The 25678-nt window shown below is 40.9% G+C and overlaps 1 protein-coding gene across 1 annotated transcript in view; it reads right to left on the bottom strand.

The window, feature by feature from the left end:
* WNK2 (WNK lysine deficient protein kinase 2) overlaps nt 1–25678 on the bottom strand; it is a 331019-nt gene that overhangs the window by 35584 nt on the left and 269757 nt on the right. The window contains exons 23-24 of the mRNA XM_053720758.1: nt 16206–16418; nt 349–447 (exon numbers count right to left, since the gene is read on the bottom strand). Of these exons, the coding sequence (XP_053576733.1) occupies nt 349–447; nt 16206–16418 (312 nt within the window). The remainder of the gene's footprint in view (nt 1–348; nt 448–16205; nt 16419–25678) is intronic.

Genomic DNA, 25678 nt, shown 5'->3' with positions numbered 1-25678 from the left:
TTATAGTGAACTTATGGTTTCTTTACTTGTATTGATTTCAATACACTTTAGAATGACACTATGATCAAGTGAAAGCCTAAAAATTAACACATTAACCCATTAAATGTGTGACCATAAAATCACTGGCAGCAAAGTAGGACAGCCATGGGGTTAAATAATTGTGCACAGAAAAGATATATTCAGAATACTGAAGCCATATGTTGGTTGAGTATCACTAGTGGTAAGTGGACAAGCTGCAAAAAAACAAAAACAAAACTGATTGTAAAGATGAACTAAATAAAAAAGGGGAAAACGTTATAGTTGGGAGGAGCAAAGAAATGAATTAAATACTAAAGAACAAATACAAACAGATGGACAAAGACACAGGTCCACTGAGGAATCTGGTACGAGGTTTGCTACTAGATTTATAGGTCACGCGCTCTGATGATTGGTGGTAAACCGTCCAGCCTGCAAATGAATATAGAGGGAAGAAAACAAGAGAGAAGAAACATGTAAAAGTATAAATAGCTATGACCACACGTCCTACACAAATTCAAGCAGCTTTGAAAGATAAAAGGAAAATACCACTTACCAAACACTCTCAGATAAAAGTATAAGAACCTGTTGGAGTGAACAGGTTTATGCCGGATAAAAATGTTCACTTAATCATTTTCATCTAATAAAAGGTGTAACACCTAAATGTATCAATTTATTTTGGAGATTGTTTAGCATCAATAAGTATTTAAAGGCACAGAATACACCTTAGAATACTGTTTCTGGCCACTTTGAAATGGGTAAACTTTCAAAAGGGGGTAAACACATGGGTAAAGTTTCATTCAAGAGCTAGAAATACTGCAGCTCCCAAGCTGACTACAGCCTGTGATTGGGAGTTAAGCGACGGCTGCTCACATTCTGTTTCCTGCTCAGGAGCAGCAGTTGTCTATAGCTCCCAGCGGGACTTTGTGTTTTACCCATTTGTGGGGGTAAACAGTGTTCCAAGTGAGAATAGTTAAAAATTTAAAAACTAGATCATGCGATTCTTGTACAACAATAATTCCCCTTTAAAAGGATTTAAAACAATGAATCATTTTCATTGTTTTGCAGTCCAAGGACAGATAACCCTACTCAAGGCTTTTAAAAGGGATCTTATCTCCTCTGCTGTGGTCAGTTAGGGGGAGAGATAAATGAGCCCCAGCACTGCAAGCACTGTGTAGAAAGTAACAGGGTTAAGGTATCTGAAATCTGCAGAATGTACTCCAGTCTTTCTGGGGGACTAAAATAAAGAAAGGAACGCAACCAAAATAAAAATGAAAGTAGATTCGAAATTTTGGTTGTTTAAAGGGACATTAACATCAAGATTTAACTATTGGTTCAGCATGCAATTTTAAGAAACGTTTCAATTTACTTGTGTTATCAAATGTATTTTGTTCTCTTAGAACATAGGGAGACTCAGGAGCAGCAACGCACTACTGGGAGCTAGCTGGTGGCTATATATATATATATGTCTCATCAATGGCTCACCCAATGTGTTCAGCTAACTCCCAGTAGTGCATTGCTGCTATGGAGCAGACTTTAAATCGACAGTCTAGACCCAATACTTATTCTTTATTACTTATTGTTAGATACCAAACAAGCATCTTGCAAGGGTTCCACATTGATAAGCTTGGAAGAAATACATGAAACTTAAATAATCATTGTTTGTTAGCAGCTGAAAATGGCCGTGAAGCTCCGCCCACAGCTTTCTTCTTGTCCAGTTAGCCGTTTTCTTGTATGACAGTTTAGCAGTGCACATTTAATATTGTTCAGTTAGCTATTTCAAATTACACATGAACAAATCAGGGTGTGTGAGTAGGAAAACTTATTTAAGTGTCAATCTTGATTGGAGAAATTTAACACCAAAATATACACAACATTGGTGGGTGGAGCTTGGCAGCCATTTTCGTCTCCTAACAAATTGAATATTTTACCTCTTAAAAGGGACACTGAACCCAAATGTTTTCTTTCGGGATTCAGATAGAGCATACAATTTTAAGCAACTTTCTAATTTACTCCTATTATCAAATTTTCTTCATTCTCTTGGAATCTTTATAAGAAAAGCAAGAATGTAATTTTAGATGCCGGCCCATTTTTGGTGAACAACCTGGGATGTTCTTGCCGATTGGTGGATACATTCACCCACCAATAAACAAGTGCTGTCCAGGGTCTGAACCAAAAATTGGCTGGCTCCTTAGCTTAGATGCTTTCTTTTTCAAATAAAGCTAGCAAGAGAACGAAGAAAAATGAATAGGAGTAAATTAGAAAGTTGCTTAAAATTGCATGCTCTATCTGAATCACAAAATAAAAAATTTGGGTTCAGTGTCCCTGTACGTCACTGGTCTTTCTATGGGGACAGAGTTCTTAATAGTGCGGTCTTGCCGCTAGCAGGCAGAAGGAAGGGTATAATGGGTGTGGTCCCATTGCTTGTGGCAGGACCCGCGTTATTATGAACTAGAACAGTGTTTTTCAACCAGTGTGCCGTGGCACACTAGTGTGCCGTGAGAGATCCTCAGGTGTGCCACGGCAGACTGACAACGGTGTGACATATTGTTTAAATTTTGCTTGTTTTTTACTCCCAGTGCAGGGGTAGTTTGTAGGAGGCATGGCATCACAGCACAATACATACAGTATGTGTGTGTTTGTGTGTATGTGTATTTATATATGCTGTATTAGACTACAATGTGTGATTTTTTTTAAAATTTTGGGATGGTGGTGTGCCACAGGATTTTTTAATGTAAAAAACAGAATTTATGTTTACCTGATAAATTTCTTTCTCCAACGGTGTGTCCGGTCCACGGCTTCATCCTTACTTGTGGGATATTCTCTTCCCCTACAGGAAATGGCAAAGAGAGCACCCAGCAAGAGCTGTCCATATAGCCCCCCCTCTGGCTCTGCCCCCCCAGTCATTCGACCGACGGTTAGGAGAAAAAGGAGAAACTATAGGGTGCCGTGGTGACTGTAGTGTATAAAGAAAGAAATTTTTCAAACCTGATTAAAAACCAGGGTGGGCCGTGGACCGGACACACCGTTGGAGAAAGAAATTTATCAGGTAAACATAAATTCGGTTTTCTCCAACATTGGTGTGTCCGGTCCACGGCTTCATCCTTACTTGTGGGAACCAATACCAAAGCTTTAGGACACGGATGAAGGGAGGGAGCAAACCAGGTTACCTAAACGGAAGGCACCACGGCTTGCAAAACCTTTCTCCCAAAAATAGCCTCCGAAGAAGCATAAGTATCGAATTTGATCAACAGAAGCCTCATTCTTGAAGGCCAATGTGGAAGCCACAGCTCTAGTAGAATGAGCTGTAATTCGTTCAGGAGGCTGCCGTCCGGCAGTCTCATAAGCCAATCGGATGATGCTTTTCAGCCAAAAAGAAAGAGGTAGCAGTAGCTTTCTGCCCTCTCCTCTTACCAGAATACACAACAAACAAGGATGATGTCTGCCTGAAATCCTTTGTTGCTTCTAAATAGAACTTTAAAGCACGGACCACATCTAGATTGTGTAACAAACGTTCCTTCTTTGAAACTGGATTCGGACACAGAGAAGGAACAACAATTTCCTGGTTAATATTCCTGTTAGAAACAACCTTTGGAAGAAAACCAGGCTTGGCACGTAAAACTACCTTATCTATATGGAATACCAGATAGGGAGAAGTACACTGCAAAGCAGATAATTCAGAAACTCTTCTAGCAGAAGAAATAGCAACCAAAAACAGAACTTTCCAAGATAGAAACTTAATATCTATGGAATGCATGGGTTCAAATGGAACCCCCTGAAGAACTGAAAGAACTAAATTTAGACTCCAAGGAGGAGTCATGGGTCTGTAGACAGGCTTGATTCTAACTAACGCCTGTACAAATGCCTGTACATCTGGCACTGCTGCCAGACATTTGTGTAACAAAACAGACAGAGCAGATATCTGTCCTTTTAAGGAACTAGCTGACAAACCTTTATCCAGACCTTCTTGGAGAAAGGAAAGTATCCTAGGAATTTTAATTTTACTCCAAGGGAATCCCTTGGATTCACACCAACGGATATATTTTTGCCATATCTTATGGTAAATCTTCCTAGTTAGTTAGAGGTTTTCTGGCTTGAACTAGAGTATCTATGACTGAATCTGAAAACCCACGCTTAGATAGAATCAAGCGTTCAATTACCAAGCAGTCAGTTGGAGAGAGACTAGATTTGGATGTTCGAACGGACCTTGTACTAGAAGATCCTGTCTCAAAAGGTAGCTTCCATGGTGGAGCCGATGACATATTCACCAGGTCTGCATACCAAGTCCTGCGTGGCCACGCAGGGGCTATTAGAATCACAGAGGTCTGCTCCTGTTTGATCCTGGCTACAAGCCTGGGAAGGAGAGGGAACGGTGGAAACACATAAGCTAGGTTGAAAGACCAAGGCGCCACTAATGCATCCACCAGTGTCGCCTTGGGATCCCTGGTTCTGGACCCGTATCGAGGAACCTTGGCGTTCTGGTGAGACGCTATCAGATCCATATCTGGAATGCCCCATAGTTGAGTTAACTTTGGCAAAAACCTCCGGGTGGAGTTCCCACTCCCGTGGATGAAAAGTCTGACGACTCAAATAATCGCCTCCCAGTTGTCCACTCCTGGGATGTGAATTGCAGATAGGTGGCAGGAGTGATCCTCCGCCCATTTAATGATCTTGGATACCTCTCTTATCGCTAAGGAACTCTTTGTTCCGCCCTGATGATTGATGTACACTACAGTCATCATGTTGTCCGACTGAAACCTTATGAATTTGGCCTTTGTTAGGTGAGGCCACGCCAGGAGCGCGTTGGATATCGCTCTCAGTTCTAAAATGTTTATCTGAAGAAGAGACTCTTCTCAAGACCATAGACCTTGAGCTTTCAGAGAGTCCCAGACCGCACCCCAGCCTAAGAGACTGGCGTCGGTCATGACAATGACCCACTCTGGTCTGCGGAAACTCATTCCCTGAGACAGGTGATCGTGAGACAACGACCAGCGGAGAGAATCCCTGGTTACCTGGTCTACTTGAATCTGGGGAGACAAGTCTGCATAGTCCCCATTCCACTGATTGAGCATGCACAGTGGTAATGGTCTTAGATAAATTCGAGCAAAAGGAACTATGTCCATTGCTGCAACCATTAATCCTACTACTTCCATGCACTGAGCTATGGAAGGCTGAAGAATAGAGTGAAGAACTTGACAAGCGTTTAGAAGCTTTAACTTTCTGACCTCTGTCAGGAAGATGTTCATTTCTACAGAATCTATTATTGTTCCCAAAAAGGGAACTCTTGTTGACGGGACAGGGAACTCTTTTCTACGTTCACCTTCCACCCGTGAGATCTGAGAAAGGCTAGAACAATGTCTGTATGAGCCTTTGCTTTGGAAAGAGACGACGCTTGGATTAGAATGTCGTCTAGGTAAGGTGCTACAGCAATGCCCCTCGGTCTTAAAACCGCTAGAAGGGACCCTAGCACCTTTGTGAAGATTCTGGGAGCAGTGGCTAAACCGAACGGAAGAGCCATGAACTGGTAATGTTTGTCCATAAAGGCGAACCTCAGGAACTGATGATGATCTTTGTGGATAGGAATATGCAGGTACGCATCCTTTAAGTCCACGGTAGTCATATATTGACCCTCCTGGATTGTTGGTAAAATTGTCCGAATGGTTTCCATTTTGAATGATGGAACTCTGAGGAATTTGTTTAGAATTTTTGGATCCAGAATTGGCCTGAAAGTTCCCTCTTTTTTGGGAACTACAAACAGGTTTGAGTAAAAACCCAGACCTTGTTCCACTGTTGGAACTGGGTTTATCACTCCCATTTTTAATAGGTCTCCTACGCAATGTAAGAATGCCTGTCTCTTTATCTGGTCTGAAGATAAGCGAGACATGTGGAACCTTCCCCTTGGAGGAAGTTCCTTGAACTCTAGAAGATACCCCTGAGAGACTATTTCTAGTGCCCAGGGATCCGGAACTTCTCTTGCCCAAGCCTGAGCGAAGAGAGAAAGTCTGCCCCCTACTAGATCCGGTCCCGGATCGGGGGCTACCCCTTCATGCTGTCTTGGTAGCAGCAGCAGGCTTCTTGCCCTGTTTACCCTTGTTAAAGCCTTGCAATGGTTTCCATGCTGGTTTAGGCTGGGAAGAGTTGTTTTCTTGTCTGGAGGCCGCAGAGTTAGGATTCGGTCCGTTCCTGAAATTAGGAAAGGAACGAAAAACAGAATTTATGTTTACCTGATAAATTACTTTCTCCAACGGTGTGTCCGGTCCACTGCGTCATCCTTACTTGTGGGATATTCTCTTCCCCAACAGGAAATGGCAAAGAGCCCAGCAAAGCTGGTCACACGATCCCTCCTAGGCTCCGCCTACCCCAGTCATTCGACCGACGTTAAGGAGGAATATTTGCATAGGAGAAACCATATGGTACCGTGGTGACTGTAGTTAAAGAAAATAAATTATCAGACCTGATTAAAAAAAAAAAAAAAAAAAAAAAACCAGGGCGGGCCGTGGACCGGACACACCGTTGGAGAAAGTAATTTATCAGGTAAACATAAATTCTGTTTTCTCCAACATAGGTGTGTCCGGTCCACGGCGTCATCCTTACTTGTGGGAACCAATACCAAAGCTTTAGGACACGGATGAAGGGAGGGAGCAAATCAGGTCACCTAAATGGAAGGCACCACGGCTTGCAAAACCTTTCTCCCAAAAATAGCCTCAGAAGAAGCAAAAGTATCAAACTTGTAAAATTTGGTAAAAGTGTGCAGTGAAGACCAAGTCGCTGCCCTACATATCTGATCAACAGAAGCCTCGTTCTTGAAGGCCCATGTGGAAGCCACAGCCCTAGTGGAATGAGCTGTGATTCTTTCGGGAGGCTGCCGTCCGGCAGTCTCGTAAGCCAATCTGATGATGCTTTTAATCCAAAAAGAGAGAGAGGTAGAAGTTGCTTTTTGACCTCTCCTTTTACCGGAATAAACAACAAACAAGGAAAATGTTTGTCTAAAATCCTTTGTAGCATCTAAATAGAATTTTAGAGCGCGAACAACATCCAAATTGTGCAACAAACGTTCCTTCTTTGAAACTGGTTTCGGACACAGAGAAGGTACGATAATCTCCTGGTTAATGTTTTTGTTAGAAACAACTTTTGGAAGAAAACCAGGTTTAGTACGTAAAACCACCTTATCTGCATGGAACACCAGATAAGGAGGAGAACACTGCAGAGCAGATAATTCTGAAACTCTTCTAAGATAATAACTTAATATCAACGGAATGCAAGGGTTCAAACGGAACCCCCTAAAGAACTGAAAGAACTAAATTGAGACTCCAAGGAGGAGTCAAAGGTTTGTAAACAGGCTTAATTCTAACCAGAGCCTGAACAAAGGCTTGAACATCTGGCACAGCGGCCAGCTTTTTGTGAAGTAACACAGACAAGGCAGAAATCTGTCCCTTCAGGGAACTTGCAGATAATCCTTTTTCCAATCCTTCTTGAAGGAAGGATAGAATCCTAGGAATCTTAACCTTGTCCCAAGGGAATCCTTTAGATTCACACCAACAGATATATTTTTTCCAAATTTTGTGGTAAATCTTTCTAGTTACAGGCTTTCTGGCCTGAACAAGAGTATCGATAACAGAATCTGAGAACCCTCGCTTCGATAAGATCAAGCGTTCAATCTCCAAGCAGTCAGCTGGAGTGAAACCAGATTCGGATGTTCGAACGGACCCTGAACAAGAAGGTCTCGTCTCAAAGGTAGCTTCCAAGGTGGAGCCGATGACATATTCACCAGATCTGCATACCAAGTCCTGCGTGGCCACGCAGGAGCTATCAAGATCACCGACGCCCACTCCTGATTGATCCTGGCTACCAGCCTGGGGATGAGAGGAAACGGCGGGGACACATAAGCTAGTTTGAAGGTCCAAGGTGCTACTAGTGCATCCACTAGAGCCGCCTTGGGATCCCTGGATCTGGACCCGTAGCAAGGAACTTTGAAGTTCTGACGAGAGGCCATCAGATCCATGTCTGGAATGCCCCACAGCTGAGTGACTTGGGCAAAGATTTCCGGATGGAGTTCCCACTCCCCCGGATGCAATGTCTGACGACTCAGAAAATCCGCTTCCCAATTTTCCACTCCTGGGATGTGGATAGCAGACAGGTGGCAGGAGTGAGACTCCGCCCATAGAATGATTTTGGTCACTTCTTCCATCGCCAGGGAACTCCTTGTTCCCCCCTGATGGTTGATGTACGCAACAGTTGTCATGTTGTCTGATTGAAACCGTATGAACTTGGCCCTCGCTAGCTGAGGCCAAGCCTTGAGAGCATTGAATATCGCTCTCAGTTCCAGAATATTTATCGGTAGAAGAGATTCTTCCCGAGACCAAAGACCCTGAGCTTTCAGGGATCCCCAGACCGCGCCCCAGCCCATCAGACTGGCGTCGGTCGTGACAATGACCCACTCTGGTCTGCGGAATGTCATCCCTCGTGACAGGTTGTCCAGGGACAGCCACCAACGGAGTGAGTCTCTGGTCCTCTGATTTACTTGTATCTTCGGAGACAAGTCTGTATAGTCCCCATTCCACTGACTGAGCATGCACAGTTGTAATGGTCTTAGATGAATGCGTGCAAAAGGAACTATGTCCATTGCCGCTACCATCAACCCGATCACTTCCATGCACTGAGCTATGGAAGGAAGAGGAACGGAATGAAGTATCCGACAAGAGTCTAGAAGTTTTGTTTTTCTGGCCTCTGTCAGAAAAATCCTCATTTCTAAGGAGTCTATTATTGTTCCCAAGAAGGGAACCCTTGTTGACGGAGATAGAGAACTCTTTTCCACGTTCACTTTCCATCCGTGAGATCTGAGAAAGGCCAGGACAATGTCCGTGTGAGCCTTTGCTTGAGGAAGGGACGACGCTTGAATCAGAATGTCGTCCAAGTAAGGTACTACAGCAATGCCCCTTGGTCTTAGCACAGCTAGAAGGGACCCTAGTACCTTTGTGAAAATCCTTGGAGCAGTGGCTAATCCGAAAGGAAGCGCCACGAACTGGTAATGTTTGTCCAGGAATGCGAACCTCAGGAACCGATGATGTTCCTTGTGGATAGGAATATGTAGATACGCATCCTTTAAATCCACCGTGGTCATGAATTGACCTTCCTGGATGGAAGGAAGAATAGTTCGAATGGTTTCCATCTTGAACGATGGAACCTTGAGAAACTTGTTTAAAATCTTGAGATCTAAGATTGGTCTGAACGTTCCCTCTTTTTTGGGAACTATAAACAGATTGGAGTAGAACCCCATCCCTTGTTCTCTTAATGGAACAGGATGAATCACTCCCATTTTTAACAGGTCTTCTACACAATGTAAGAATGCCTGTCTTTTTATGTGGTCTGAAGACAACTGAGACCTGTGGAACCTCCCCCTTGGGGGAAGTCCCTTGAATTCCAGAAGATAACCTTGGGAGACTATTTCTAGCGCCCAAGGATCCAGAACATCTCTTGCCCAAGCCTGAGCGAAGAGAGAGAGTCTGCCCCCCACCAGATCCGGTCCCGGATCGGGGGCCAACATTTCATGCTGTCTTGGTAGCAGTGGCAGGTTTCTTGGCCTGCTTTCCCTTGTTCCAGCCTTGCATTGGTCTCCAAGCTGGCTTGGCTTGAGAAGTATTACCCTCTTGCTTAGAGGACGTAGCACTTTGGGCTGGTCCGTTTCTACGAAAGGGACGAAAATTAGGTTTATTTTTTGCCTTGAAAGGCCGATCCTGAGGAAGGGCGTGGCCCTTACCCCCAGTGATATCAGAGATAATCTCTTTCAAGTCAGGGCCAAACAGCGTTTTCCCCCTTGAAAGGAATGTTAAGTAGCTTGTTCTTGGAAGACGCATCAGCCGACCAAGATTTCAACCAAAGCGCTCTGCGCGCCACAATAGCAAACCCAGAATTCTTAGCCGCTAACCTAGCCAATTGCAAAGTGGCGTCTAGGGTGAAAGAATTAGCCAATTTGAGAGCATTGATTCTGTCCATAATCTCCTCATAAGGAGGAGAATCACTATCTACCGCCTTTATCAGCTCATCGAACCAGAAACATGCGGCTGTAGCGACAGGGACAATGCATGAAATTGGTTGTAGAAGGTAACCCTGCTGAACAAACATCTTTTTAAGCAAACCTTCTAATTTTTTATCCAAAGGATCTTTGAAAGCACAACTATCCTCTATGGGTATAGTGGTGCGTTTGTTTAAAGTGGAAACCGCTCCCTCGACCTTGGGGACTGTCTGCCATAAGTCCTTTCTGGGGTCGACCATAGGAAACAATTTTTTAAATATGGGGGGAGGGACGAAAGGAATACCGGGCCTTTCCCATTCTTTATTAACAATGTCCGCCACCCCGCTTGGGTATAGGAAAAGCTTCTGGGAGCCCCGGCACCTCTAGGAACTTGTCCATTTTACATAGTTTCTCTGGGATGACCAACTTGTCACAATCATCCAGAGTGGATAATACCTCCTTAAGCAGAATGCGGAGATGTTCCAACTTAAATTTAAATGCAATCACATCAGGTTCAGCTTGTTGAGAAATGTTCCCTGAATCAGTAATTTCTCCCTCAGACAAAACCTCCCTGGCCCCATCAGACTGGGTTAGGGGCCCTTCAGAAATATTATTATCAGCGTCGTCATGCTCTTCAGTATCTAAAACAGAGCAGTCGCGCTTACGCTGATAAGTGTTCATTTTGGCTAAAATGTATTTGACAGAATTATCCATTACAGCCGTTAATTGTTGCATAGTAAGGAGTATTGGCGCGCTAGATGTACTAGGGGCCTCCTGAGTGGGCAAGACTCGTGTAGACGAAGGAGGGAATGATGCAGTACCATGCTTACTCCCCTCACTTGAGGAATCATCTTGGGCATCATTGTCATTGTCACATAAATCACATTTATTTAAATGAATAGGAATTCTGGCTTCCCCACATTCAGAACACAGTCTATCTGGTAGTTCAGACATGTTAAACAGGCATAAACTTGATAACAAAGTACAAAAAACGTTTTCAAATAAAACCGTTACTGTCACTTTAAATTTTAAACTGAACACACTTTATTACTGCAATTGCGAAAAAAACATGAAGGAATTGTTCAAAATTCACCAAATTTTCACCACAGTGTCTTAAAGCCTTAAAGTATTGCACACCAAATTTGGAAGCTTTAACCCTTAAAATAACGGAACCGGAGCCGTTTTGAACTTTAACCCCTTTACAGTCCCTGGTATCTGCTTTGCTGAGACCCAACCAAGCCCCAGGGGAATACGATACCAAATGACGCCTTCAGAAAGTCTTTTCTAAGTATCAGAGCTCCTCTCACATGCGACTGCATGCCATGCCTCTCAAAAACAAGTGCGCAACACCGGCGCGAAAATGAGGCTCTGCCTATGCTTTGGGAAAGCCCCTAAAGAATAAGGTGTCTAAAACAGTGCCTGCCGATATTATTATATCAAAATACCCAGATAAAATGATTCCTCAAGGCTAAATATGTGTTAATAATGAATCGATTTAGCCCAGAAAAAGTCTACAGTCTTAATAAGCCCTTTTTGAAGCCCTTATTTACGATCGTAATAAACATGGCTTACCGGATCCCATAGGGAAAATGACAGCTTCCAGCATTACATCGTCTTGTTAGAATGTGTCATACCTCAAGCAGCAAGAGACTGCTCACTGTTCCCCCAACTGAAGTTAATTGCTCTCAACAGTCCTGCGTGGAACAGCCATGGATTTTAGTGACGGTTGCTAAAATCATTTTCCTCATACAAACAGAAATCTTCATCTCTTTTCTGTTTCTGAGTAAATAGTACATACCAGCACTATTTCAAAATAACAAACTCTTGATTGAATAATAAAAACTACAGTTAAACACTAAAAAACTCTAAGCCATCTCCGTGGAGATGTTGCCTGTACAACGGCAAAGAGAATGACTGGGGTAGGCGGAGCCTAGGAGGGATCGTGTGATCAGCTTTGCTGGGCTCTTTGCCATTTCCTGTTGGGGAAGAGAATATCCCACAAGTAAGGATGACGCCGTGGACCGGACACACCTATGTTGGAGAAATTAGATTTGTTCTTAGCCTTGAAAGGCCTATCCTGTGGGAGGGCATGTCCCTTTCCACCAGTAATGTCTGAAATAATCTCTTTCAATTCCGGCCCGAAAAGGGTCTTACCCTTGAAAGGAATATTAAGCAATTTATTCTTGGACGACACATCCGCCGACCAGGATTTTAGCCAAAGCGCTCTGCGCGCCAGTATTGCAAAACCTGAATTTTTCGCCGCTAACTTAGCCAATTGGAAAGCGGCATCCAAAATAAAGGAATTAGCCAACTTTAGTGTGTGAATTCTGTCCATGACTTCATCATATGGAGTCTCTTTTTGGAGCGAATTTTCTAGTTCCTCTAACCACAAATACGCTGCCGTGGTGACAGGAATAATGCACGAGATTGGTTGAAGAAGGAAACCTTGTTGAACAAATATCTTTTTAAGCAATCCTTCCAATTTTTTATCCATAGGATCTTTAAAAGTGCAACTGTCCTCAATAGGAATAGTTGTGCGCTTAGCTAACGTTGACACTGCCCCCTCAACCTTAGGAACTGTTTGCCATGCGTCGCTTCTGGGGTCAACAACGGGGAACATTTTCTTGAATATAGGAGGTGGAACAAAAGGTATACCTGGCTTTTCCCACTCCTTAGTCACTATGTCCGCCACCCGCTTGGGTATCGGAAAAGCATCAGCGTGCACTGGGACCTCTAAGAATTTGTCCATCTTGCACAATTTCTCTGGAATTACCAAAGAATCACAGTCATCAAGAGTAGTTAGGACCTCCTTAAGCAGGGCGCGGAGATGTTCTAACTTAAATTTAAATGTTACGACATCAGTGTCTGCCTGCTGAGAAACTATTCCTGAATCAGAAATTTCCCCCTCAGACAGACCCTCCCTCACTGCCAATTCAGATTGATGTGAGGGTATAACTGATAAATTGTCCTCAGCGCCAACCTGCTCATCTTCTGTATTTAAAACTGAGCTATCACGCTTTCTAGGGTAGGATGGCAGTTTGGATAACAGATTTGCTATAGAATTATCCATTACTGCTGTTAATTGCTGCATAGTAACCAGCATTGGCGCGCTAGATGTACTAGGTATCGCCTGCGCGGGCAAAACTGGTGTTGACACAGAAGGAGAGGATGAAGAACTATCCCCACTACCTTCATTAGAAGAATCATCTTGGGCAATCTTATTCAATGTGACAGTACTGTCCATACTTTGTTTGGACGCTATGACACAATTTGCGCATACATTAATAGGGGGAACCACTTTGGCTTTCATACACACAGAACATAAGCCATCTGAAGGTATAGACATGTTAGACAGAATTTGGCAGGCTAATAATGCAATAAAAGCGTTTTTAAAGAAAAGCGTTACTGTCCCTTTAAATAATAAACAGGCACACTTTATTTCTGATATTTTGAAAAACAATGAAGGCAATGTCCGATTTTTACAAATTTTTTACCCCAGAGTCCTAATGCCTTGAAAGTATTGCACACCAAGTTTCAAGACTTTAACCCTTAAAATGAGCAAACCAGAGCTATTTGTTCAATTCAACAATTTTAGTACACTACAATCACAGCCACAGCCTTTCTGCGGCTCTTTAACTTCCCTGAGAGTTATTCAGCACTGAAATAAACCTTCCTGAGTCCGTTTTTGTAGCCACAGGACCCCTCACATGAAGCTGCATGCACTGCCATGGAAGTAAACTGCGCAATTGAGGCGCGAAAACGGGGCCTCCTTCCTCTGCATACCAGAGTGAAGGGGCCTTTCTGACTGAAATAGTAGTCTAACTAAATGCCAGGCAAATAAAAACGTTCCCAAAAGTGCTTTTAAGTACACAAAACACTCTAAAAGCCATCTAAATATGAAATAAATCAATCGATTTAGCCCACAATAGTGTCAACCAGTATAGAGCCCATTAATAAGCCTTAATCTGTTATGAGTCTAAGAAAATGGCTTACTTACCCCCTAAGGGAAAACTGACAGTCTTCTAGCATTAACATGTCTTGTTAGAAATATGACTGATCATACCTGCAGCAGATAAGCCTGCAAACTGTTCCCCCCAACTGAAGTTCTCTGGTTTCAACAGCCCTGCATGGGAACAGCAATAGATTTTAGTTACTACTGCTAAAATCATATTCCTCTTTAACAGAAATCTTCTTCATTTTCTGTTGTAGAGTAAATAGTACAAACCGGCACTATTTTAAAATAACAAACTCTTGATAGAAGAAATAAAAAACTACAACTAACACCACATACTCTTTACCATCCCTGTGGAGATGCTACTTGTTCAGAGCGGCAGAGAGAATGACTGGGGGGCGGAGCCAGAGGGGGGGCTATATGGACAGCTCTTGCTGGGTGCTCTCTTTGCCATTTCCTGTAGGGGAAGAGAATATCCCACAAGTAAGGATGAAGCCGTGGATCGGACACACCAATGTTGGAGAAAAGTGTGCCACGGCAAACTTTTAACTATGTGTTCAGCCCCTCTGCAGGTAGTTAAACAATATTTTATGCAAGCAGTTTATGCTCCTTTAAAGGGACATTCCAGCCAAAATTGGAATCCACATGGATGCATTTCAGTTTTGAATAGAAGCATTTTTGTAATATACATGAATTAGCAATTAGCTTCCAATAAAAGCTATAGCTCTTTCAAAAGTGTATTTAAGTATGCACCGTGCACCAGCATTTTAAAACACAGCACTTGTTCAGAGAGCCTAAGGTGCTTGTACCATCTGGTAATGATTCAGTTTGTTAATTGCTGACATGATACAAGCCCCACTGTCGCTCTGAGCAGCTGCATTATTTAACATGCTGGTGCACTGAGAACATCTAGCTGTGCCTCACATGCACATGCAGAGAAAAAAATGTAAATTCTAAAACAGTGATAATTTTTACTAGAAGCATTTATGCCAATACATGTATATTGCAAATATGTTTCTATTCAAAGATGCAATTCATCTATGTGCATTTCAATTTTGACCAGAATATCCCTTTAAGGCTGCTTCTTAAGAACAGTACTTTGCAGATCTTTCTATGGGGTTTGTATTATTAATAGCGGGGCCTGTGCTATTATAAACAAGAAAACCCTTAACGACCGGCGACATATAATAAAATCAAAGAAAGAAAATTAAACAGGAGGAACTTGTACTGTTAATTAATAAAAAGCTGTACACAAACTGCTTTCTACCCAAGCAATTTTAGTGGTGCAGGGAAAGTTTTCATCTAGCATTTTCCCTATTTATATGGTTCCTTTGGGTATAGCACATACATTACTGCTACAGGGTTGGCAATGATGTGTAAGCCAGACGGGCACATATGGACAACATTTTATCAGACAAACAGCAGCAATTCTACCATTTGGCTTAAAGATTTCATAGAGGTTTAGAAAACAGATCAATTATTTTAAACTTGTTTATCAATAACACGCAATCAGCTTGACCACCCATTATATACAGATTACTTATGGTTGTTGTAAATGAACTCACGCGTGAAGTGGTGGTCACTGATTTTTTATCAAATATCTTTTAAAATGTAATTTCCAGTTCAAAGTGGTATTTTCCTTTTAATTGTCTAGAGATACCCTCTAACTAGCTTTGCGAAACCGTATTTGAGCAAGTTAAATCAATAAAAAAGGATGAAAGCAATGAGAAGACCATGAAATTTAGACAAAAAGTAAAAATTTCATGCTGATTATGTGCTGTGCAAACAACAGGCAACAATTCCTCAATACAATATATCTAATATAAATGTCCGATTATTTTGCTTTTGATATTATCAGAGACTTTTTTTTAGATAATCTTTAACTAAACAAAATTGTGTTGTAACCTTTCATTGCTGCAACATTGTTGCAAACAGTGACCCAAGAAACCAATTTTCTATAAAATATTCAAACTGCATTTTATACAGACTATTAAAATATCCCTGAATAGATTTGGGAATTTATGAGATGAATATGAATGCCCTTTGTTTGGACAGATAGTGATTCATATTCAAAAGCAGAAAAGCCTGCGGAACATCAGGAAACAGTATGCGAAAGGAAAGGTTTTGTGGTCCCCTGTTGACTTATGCAGCATTCTACATTCTAGCTTTCAGTACACTTGCAGGCAATAAAACAAGCTTAAAAAAAATCCAACAGTAATATATCACCTTGGCCAGAAACACCATCACCGCCTTCACGGACAACCCCAGAACAGATATTATCTGATGACATTGTGACTTTCACTGAACAAGGTTGCTGTGTCTGTACAGCCCGATTCGGAGAAGTGCTTAAATAAGTGCCAGCAATTTTGCCGCTAGAGTCAGTTTGAGGTTTAACCGCATCTTTGGTAGAAAATCCATTGCAATCTGTAGAAATGTTACCTACAAGAGAAAATAGAATAATCTGAATGCTGTAGCCATCCTAGATTTAGGGGGGGGAAAAAAGACATTTAAAGAACCATTCTAACAAAACAAATTACATGTTCTAAACAATTTTGCATTACGGACTCTAGTTAAACGGACATGGAACCCAAAAATTTTCTTTCATGATTCAGATCGAGCATGCAGTTTTAAAAAAACTTTCTAGTTTACTTCTATCATCATTCTCTTGGTACCTTTTGTTGAAAATCAGGGAGGTAAAGCTCAGGAGCGTGCACATTTGGAGTACTATATGGCGACAGTTTTGCATGCTATCCATTTGGAAGATGGCAGCATTATTCCCTGCTATGTAGTGCTCCAGATGCCTACCTAGGTATCTCTTCAACACAGAATGTCATGGGAACTAAGCAAATTTGATAATAGAAATAAATTGGAAACTTTTTTTTAAAAATGTTATGCTCTGTCTGAATTGCAAAATAAAAATGTTTTTTATATCCCTCAACTAATTCTATGTAGGGGTTAAAATACAGATACAGACTGGAGATGGAAATTCCTTGCTTTAGTGTTGCAGGAAATGCTGAATATGGCCGCTTGCAGTGGTATTCAGCTGTTTTCTGAGCCAGATTTCTTGCATAACAGCAATTAAGCACTGCAAAAAGCATGTATAACAATTAAAGGGACATTAAACACTATATAAATGCTAGATAGAATGATGCATTCAAAGAAAAGATCAGTCTGAGCATAACATGTAGATGTATTTTTTACAGTTTCATTAGATGTTTAAATAGTGACAAAATAAGTGTAAAGTTTTAGTGTCTATAAAACAATGGCAGCTGCCATGTTGTAACTTAGGTTACCTTCTCTGCTGTAGCCAATTAGGGACAGTTATAAATAGCTGGTCACTAGAGAGAGCTGCAAGAACTAAAGACAAGCACAAGGAACTTCCCTGTCCGACACTAAACAAATATTTTTCATAGAAAATAATAATAATAATAATAATAATAATAATAAATATATATATATATATATATATATATATATATATATATATATATATATATATATATATATATATATATACACACACACACACACACACACACACACACACACTGTACAACTGAAGATTGTAAGATTTAAAAAATACATACAAAATCCAGTTATATTTTGTACAAATAACAATCCTCATTATGTTGCTGCATGCAAAGTTAAAAACAGTACAAAGTATACATTGGTTAAAACACAACATAAAAAGTTTAAGTGTAATAAACAAAATTGGAAGGTTTAAAGCAAATTAAAATACACAATACAAAGTGTGACTATAATAAAATGAATTATATTGCCATGTTGCAGTGCATGCATCTCTCCTTCACATCCAGAAATGTAGGTATTGCCTCTTAAAGGACCAGTAAATACAGTAGATTTGCTTAATTAACAAATGCATGAAAAAAAAACTACAAAAGCACTTAGTTTGAAAGTAGTGGGGTTTTTTCTGACAAATGTCAAAGTTATGTCTATTTCCACTCCACCTATATCATGTGACAATGATCAGCCAATCACACATGCATATATGTATATTCTGTGAATTCTTGCACATGCTCAGTAGGAGCTGGTGACTCAAAAAGTATAAACATAAAAAGACTGTGCACCTTTTGTTAATGGAAGAAAATTAAAAAGTAGTTTAAAATAACATAATTTTGACTTGAGTGTCCCTTTAATGAGATACAGTAAAATGTCCCTTCCTAGAATCTCGTGAAAACCTTTACAGACCCTTGTGGATGTTTTCAGACAATATTGCCAAAGTGGTAAAATTGTTGAGAACCTAGGGGGAGGGACAGCTGATCTTCTGCTACTAAAAGGATGACCTGCAGGGGGAGCACTGTAATTGGAAACTTCTGTGCACAACTGCTCCTCCTGAAGAACCTTTCAGTGCTTCAGGAGATTGCAGGGTCGATGGATCTACTCCAGGTGTGGGCCAAGTCTCACTGTGCACGCTCAGCGTGTCCTGCCTTTTCATCTCTGAGCGTTCAGCTGCATAAGGTCGCGTAGCTGAGCGCTCAGAGTTGAAATATTTGAACTTCAGAAGCGATGCAACGCAGTGAGACACTAAACCCAAATTTTTTCTTTCATGATTCAGATACAGCATGTCATTTTTAGCAACTTTCTAATTTGCTCCTATTATCAATTTTCTTTGTTCTCTTGCTATCTTTATTTAAAAAGCAGGAATCTAAAGTTTAATTTGCCGGCCCATTTTTGTTTCAGAACCTGGGTTATGCTTGCTTATTGGTTTGCTAAAGGTAGCCACCAAAAAGCAAGCACTATCCAGGGTGCTGAACCTAAAATGGGCCAGCTCCTAAGCTTAACATTCCTGCTTTTTAAATAAAGATAGCAAGAGAATGAAGAAAATTTGATAATAGGAGTAAATTAGAAAGTTGCTTACAACTGCATGCTCTATCTGAATCATGAAAGAAAAATTTGGGTTTAGTGTCCCTTTAAATGCATTTGAAAAGTCCGAAGAAAAAAACCCCAAATTTATGTTTACCTGATAAATCTCTTTCTTTCCGGATATGGAGAGTCCACAACGTCATTCAATTACTAGTGGGAATATCACTCCTGGCCAGAAGGAGGAGGTAAAGAGCACCACAGGAAAGCTGTTAAGTATCACTCTCCTACCCATAATCCCTAGTCATTCAACCGAAGGGAAATGGAAAAAGGAATAACACAAATGTGTAGAGGTGCCTGAAGATTAGTAAAAAAAAAAACTTAATAAAGAGTGGGGTCATGGACTCTCCATATCCGGAAAGAAAGAAATCAGGTTAGCATAAATTTTGTTTTCTTTCCTAAGATATGGAGAGTCCACGACGTCATTCAATTACTAGTGGGAACCAATACCCAAGCTAGAGGACACGGCATTAATAGGGAGGAAACAAGACAGGCAGACCTAAACAGAAGGCACCACCACTTGAAGAACCTTTCTCCCAAAAAGAAGCCTCAGCCGAGGCAAAAGTATCAAATTTGGAAAAAGTATGCAGAGAGGACCAAGTTGCAGCCTTGCAAATCTGTTCCACAGAAGCTTCATTTTTGAAAGCCCAAGAAGAGACATCCTTTGTGGAATGAGCTGTAATTCTCTCAGGAGGCTGCTGTCCAGCAGTCTCATAAGCAAAACGAATCATACTTCTCAACCAGAGGGAAAGAGAAGTAGGAGTAGCTTTCTGACCCTTACGCTTTCCTGAGAAACAATCAAACAAACAGGGCAGAAGACTGGCGAAAAAACCTTAGTCGTTTGCAAATAGAATTTAAGAGCATGCACAACATCCAAATTGTGCAACAGACATTCCTTATGAGGAGAATTGGGACAGAGAGAAGGAACAACAATTTCCTGATTAATATTTCTAAATGAAATCACCTTAGGGAGAAACCCAAATTTAGTACAAAGAACCGCCTTATCTGCATGAAAGATAAGGTAAGTCGAGAGTTCTGAAACTCTCCGAGCAGAAGAGATAGCAATAAGAAACAAAACCTTCCAAGATAACAACTTAATATCTATGGAATGCATTGTCTCAAACGGAGCCTGCTGTAAAAGAACAAGGTTAAGGCTCCAAGGAGGAGTAACAGGTTTAAACACAGGCCTGATTCTGACCAAAGCCTGACAAAAGGATCAAACATCTGGTACATCCGCTACGCTTATCTAACAGAATAGATAAAGCAGAAATCTGACCTTTCAGATAACTGACAGACAACCCTTTCTCCAGACCTTCCTGGAGAATAGACAAACGTTCTAGGAATCCTGACCCTACTCCAAGAGTAGCCCTTTGATTCACACCAGTAAAGGTATTTACTCCATACTGAGGGGGCGGAGTAACAGCCAACCAAGATGGTCGCAACTTATTGAGGCTCCTCTAACTAGCTAGCCCAAATGTATTTCACACCGCTATGATAAAGCCCTTTTGAGAATAACAGACTGAGAACTGTGGCATATCAGAATTGGGTTTTATACCTACGCATCACGCCTGATGAACGGGGAAAGATTTGAGGCCCAAGCAGATGCCGGCGGTGGGCTGCTCCCACACACACTCACTTATCTAGGCATATGGCCCTAAACGCTATTGCCGACTTAACATAGGCACCGTGGTTTCTCTGAAAACATGTCTATTAAAATAGACCGGAGAGCACTTCCTTCCCCCCAGCGGCACCTGGGTTATGCCACTTCAGAGCAGATATACACCATTTGCTGCGTCACATTGAGCAATCCAAGATATGGCGAACATAGAAATGACTGTACTGTCACTTCTACAGGAAAATGAGCAAATCGCTAGATCAACATTATAAAGAATCATGGCAACTCGCTGACGCACATAAACACGACCGCTCCCGGAAAGGTGATGTCTCATTCTCACATAAGTCAGATGATAGGAGCTTGACATTCAGCCATGCTCATGAGCCGTTTGCAGCATTAAGCCGGTCGCTGAGGAAATCTAATACCACAGGAGACCTCACCCAAAGCTGGCCATGGGAACCCTGATTTAATCACTACGTTCCAGAAGCAGAGAGTTGCTATAGTAGCCCACTCAGAGACACTGTTGGGCTGCAAAACTGGGATTTGATTCCAAACCACAGTGGGTGAGTGGGAGCAGCTTGCAGCCATTCAACTCAAGACGGGTCACTGTCCACCTTGATGCAAAAAACACCCGCTATGTTCATTGTATATGACACACCATACAGCTACTGGTTGGCAAGATCTGATCTGCATCCTAGGAATAGTGTCCTCATTAGCTATTCACGACAGTCACTAGACCCCTATTTCACAAAGGCCGGAGTTGGTTAATTAACCAGTCTATAACACAGACTTTCCCTCAGCATCGGGCAATCTGATTTGGCACATGCGTGCTCGCAGATAACTTTTATTGCTTATATATATATATATATATATATATATATATATATATATATATATATATATATATATATATATATATATATGTGTGTGTGTGTGTGTGTATGCACTATTCTCTGTTGAGAGCTAAGATTTCAGTCCTTTTGATTTACACTATAGATTTTATTTGGCAAAGTTAACTCCTATTTTTTCTTCGCACTGCACTTAATGAAGGCATTGACCATGTTCCTGACAATGTGTTTTGAATGATACTGGCAGTTTTTTTTTTAACCAAATATTCATCTCATTATCTGTCTTTATCTGGCGACCAAATAGACATCTTCAGGGGCTGTTTTACTTACAGATATAGAATAATATTTTAAGGAGGCATACTAGTCCACAGATATAACTCCAAACACAGGAGAGATCATAACCAAATTTGTGTTCTATAGATCGTCATAGTGTGGGCTGAAGAGAGTTATTATCTGTCTTGCTAACTACATAAGCTTGCTCGACAGCTCACTATGCTGAATCCGAAGTTATATACTAGATTGTTTCTCCCTACTGATAGCCACCAGTGAAGGGGAGCTGTAATTAAGGTGGCTGAATTATTTGTTCCAACATATCTCCTTTTTTACTGCAATATACTTCCTATAGTTAATCATTGGGGGTCAAAGAGAACTCCTTGCTGTCAGTGGCCGGGACGGCGTGGATAAGCTTTTGGTTTAGAGTCACTAGTTATGGATTCTAGCTAAGTCTCTAGATCCTTAGTGTTAGATATATTAGAACCCTCAACCTGTTTACAATTTGGAGTTACAAGCGATATAGTCTCTACCCCACCAATATAGCATGACTTGCACACACTCAGTCACATGGTGGTTTCTCCTAATGTATAACTTTCCTTTCCAACAATACAGAACAAGCCAAGTTCAACTTTTGCCCTATCATGCACCTAGAGTTATGACTATATATCACCCCAGTATACCTCCGCGGTAGGCAGCTATTATATCTAGGCCCCTGAGTAACCCTTTGATAACATCTAAACCAAATGATAGAAATACTTGGGCTATTAAAGGCATATAGTCACATGGCATAGAACCAGTATAACATTATTTGTGAATGGTGAATATTCTAATATAATTTAAGGCTGCCTTCTCTACTGTTTATATCTGTTCCCCTCCCAAAGCTGTAACCGGGGCCGAAAGTTTTTTTCATATACATTTTATAGCAAGCTTTCCCTTATATGCTGGCCTAATATCGGTATGTATGTCTATGCAGCTCAAAAGATGGAGATACCCAAATTTGGTACTGGACAGTCTTAAAGGGACACTGTACCCAAAAATTTTCTTTTGTAATTCAGAAAGAACATGCAATTTTAAGCAACTTTCTAATTTACTCCTATTATCAATTTTTCTTCATTCTCTTGCTATCATTATTTGAAAAAGAAGGCATCTAAGCTTTTTTTGGGTTTCAGTACTTTTTTATTAGTGGATGAATTTATCCACCAATCAGCAAGGACAACCCAGGTTATTCACCAAAAATGGTCCGACATCTAAACTTACATTCTTGCATTTCAAATAAAGATACCAAGAGAATGAAGAAAATTTGATAATAGGAGTAAATTATAAAGTTGCTTAAAATTTTATGCTCAATCTGAATCACGAAAGAAAATGTTTGGTTACGGTGTCCCTTTAAGCTGACCGCAGGATGTTATATTAATTATGATACTTCCTCATACAATAGGCATTGATTTACCTATGGGAATAGTTCTAGTATTACTTCTAGTTGCCTAGATTATTCAGCCTCATAGGGGTGAGCGAGGACCTAAAGGGGTAACTCATAATAATATCAAATAGTCCACTCATCCGCTATCTTAGGATATATAACACAGATAGAAAGATGACTATATTTCCTGGGACTATTTCGCCAGGGGAGTTTCCCCCCTAATGCATACTACCGCATTGGAAGTTTTATTAATCTCCGCCCCCCCCACAGTACCCACACCTAACAATCGGCTAGATTACAAGTCTTGCGTTATGAGTAAAAAAGCAGCGTTAAGCCTTATAACGCTGCTTTTTTACTACCGCTGATATTATGAGTCTTGCAGATTTAGGGGCACCGCACACTTTTTTGGCCTTACCTCAAGTTAACTTACGCAATTTGCATATAGTCTATTTTCAATGGGACTTCCATAGCTCCGGTATTACGAGCTTGTCCTGGAAGGCCAAAAAGTGAGCGGTACACCCTATCCCGTCAAGATTCGTACCGCATTTTAAAATCAGTAGTTATGAGTTTTACACTACAAAGCCGTAGCATAAAACTCATAACTAAAGTGCTAAAACGTACACTAACACCCATAAACTACCTATTAACCCCTAAACCGAGGCCCTCCCACATTGCAAACACTAAAATTAATTTATTAACCCCTAATCTGCCGCTCCCAACATCGCCGTCACTATAATAAACATATTAACCCCTAAACCACCGCACTCCTGCCTCGCAAACATTAGTTAAATATTATTAACCCCTAATCTGCCACCCCTAACATTGCCGCCACCTACCTACATTTATTAACCCCTAATCTGCCGCCCCCAACGTCGCCGCCACTATATTAAATTTATTAACCCCTAATTCTAAGTCTAACCCTAACACCCCCTAACAAATATAATTAAATAAATCTAAATAAAACCTACTATCATTAACTAAATAATTCCTATTTAAAACTAAATACTTACCTGTAAAATAAACCCTAAGCTAGCTACAATATAACTAATAGTTACATTGTATCTATCTTAGGGTTTATTTTTATTTTACAGGCAAGTTTGTATTATTTTAACTAGGTAGAATAGTTACTAAATAGTTATTAACTATTTACTAACTACCTAGCTAAAATAAATACAAATTGACCTGTAAAATAAAACCTAACCTGTTTTACACTAACACCTAACCTAACCGTACAATTAAATAAATTCCCTAAATTAAATACAATTAACTAAATTCAATAAAATTAGCTAATTTACAAAAAAACAACAACCTAAATTACAGAAAATAAAAAACAAATTACAAGATCTTTAAACTAATTACACCTAATCTAATAGCCCTATCAAAATAAAAAAAGCCCAGCCAAAATAAAAAAAACCCTAGCCTAAACTATACTACTATGTCTGTATCTGTGTGTGTGAGTCTGTGTATCTATAAATCTGTGTAAACTATACTACCAATAACCCTTAAAATGGCCTTTTGTGGGGCATTGCCCCAAATAAATCAGCTCTTTTACCAGTAAAAATTTTTACAAACAACCCCCCCCCCAACAGTAAAACCCACCACCCACACAACCAACGCCCCAAATAAAACCCTAACTAAAAAAAAAATAAGCTCCCCATTGCCCTGAAAAGGGCATTTGGATGGGCATTGTCCTTAAAAGGGCAATTAGCTCTATTGCTGCCCAAAGCCCTAACCTAAAAATAAAACCCACCCAGTACACCCTTAAAAAATCCTAACACTAACCCCCGACAAGATATCCTCAAGGAAGCCGGCAGAAGTGGTCCTCCAGACTGGCAGAAGTGGTCCTTCAGACGGCATCTTATATCTTCATCCATCCGGCGCGGAGTGAATGAAGGTACCTTTAATGAATGAAGGTACCTTTAAGTGATGTCATCCAAGATGGCGTCCCTTAGCTTCCAATTGTCTGATAGAATTCTATCAGCAAATCAGAACCAAGGTTGAAAAGATCCTATTGGCTGATGCAATCAGCCAATAGGATTTAGCTCGCATTCTATTGGCTGTTCCAATCAGCCAATAGGATTGAACTTCAATCCTATTGGCTGATTGCATCAGCCAATAGGATTTTTTTCAACCTTAATTCCGATTGGCTGATCGAATTCTATCAGCCAATCGGAATCTAAGGGACGCCATCTTGGATGATGTCACTTAAAGGTACCTTCATTCGTCGGGTATTCGTCGTTGGAAGAGGATTCTCCGCGCCGTATGTCTTGAAGATGGACCCGCTCCGCGCTGAATGGATGAAGATAGAAGATGCTGTCTGGATGAAGACTTCTGCCCGTCTGGAGGACCACTTCTGCCGGCTTCGTTGAGGACATCTTGCAGCTTGGATGAAGACTTCTCCCGGTAAGTGGATCTTCGGGGGTTAGTGTTAGGATTTTTTAAGGGTGTATTGGGTGGGTTTTATTTTTAGGTTAGGGCTTTGGGAAGCAATAGAGCTAAATGCCCTTTTAAGGGCAATGCCCATCCAAATTTATTTGGGGGGTTGGTTGTGTGGGTGGTGGGTTTTACTGTTGGGGGGTTGTTTGTATTTTTTCAGGTAAAAGAGCAGATTTCTTTGGGGCAATTTTTATTTTGGGGGGGGGATTTTTTTATTTTGATAGGGCTA

The sequence above is a fragment of the Bombina bombina genome, chromosome 7 (genome assembly GCF_027579735.1).
Source record: "Bombina bombina isolate aBomBom1 chromosome 7, aBomBom1.pri, whole genome shotgun sequence".
NCBI lineage: Eukaryota > Metazoa > Chordata > Amphibia > Anura > Bombinatoridae > Bombina > Bombina bombina.
This window is presented reverse-complemented; position numbering and strand designations above follow the sequence as displayed.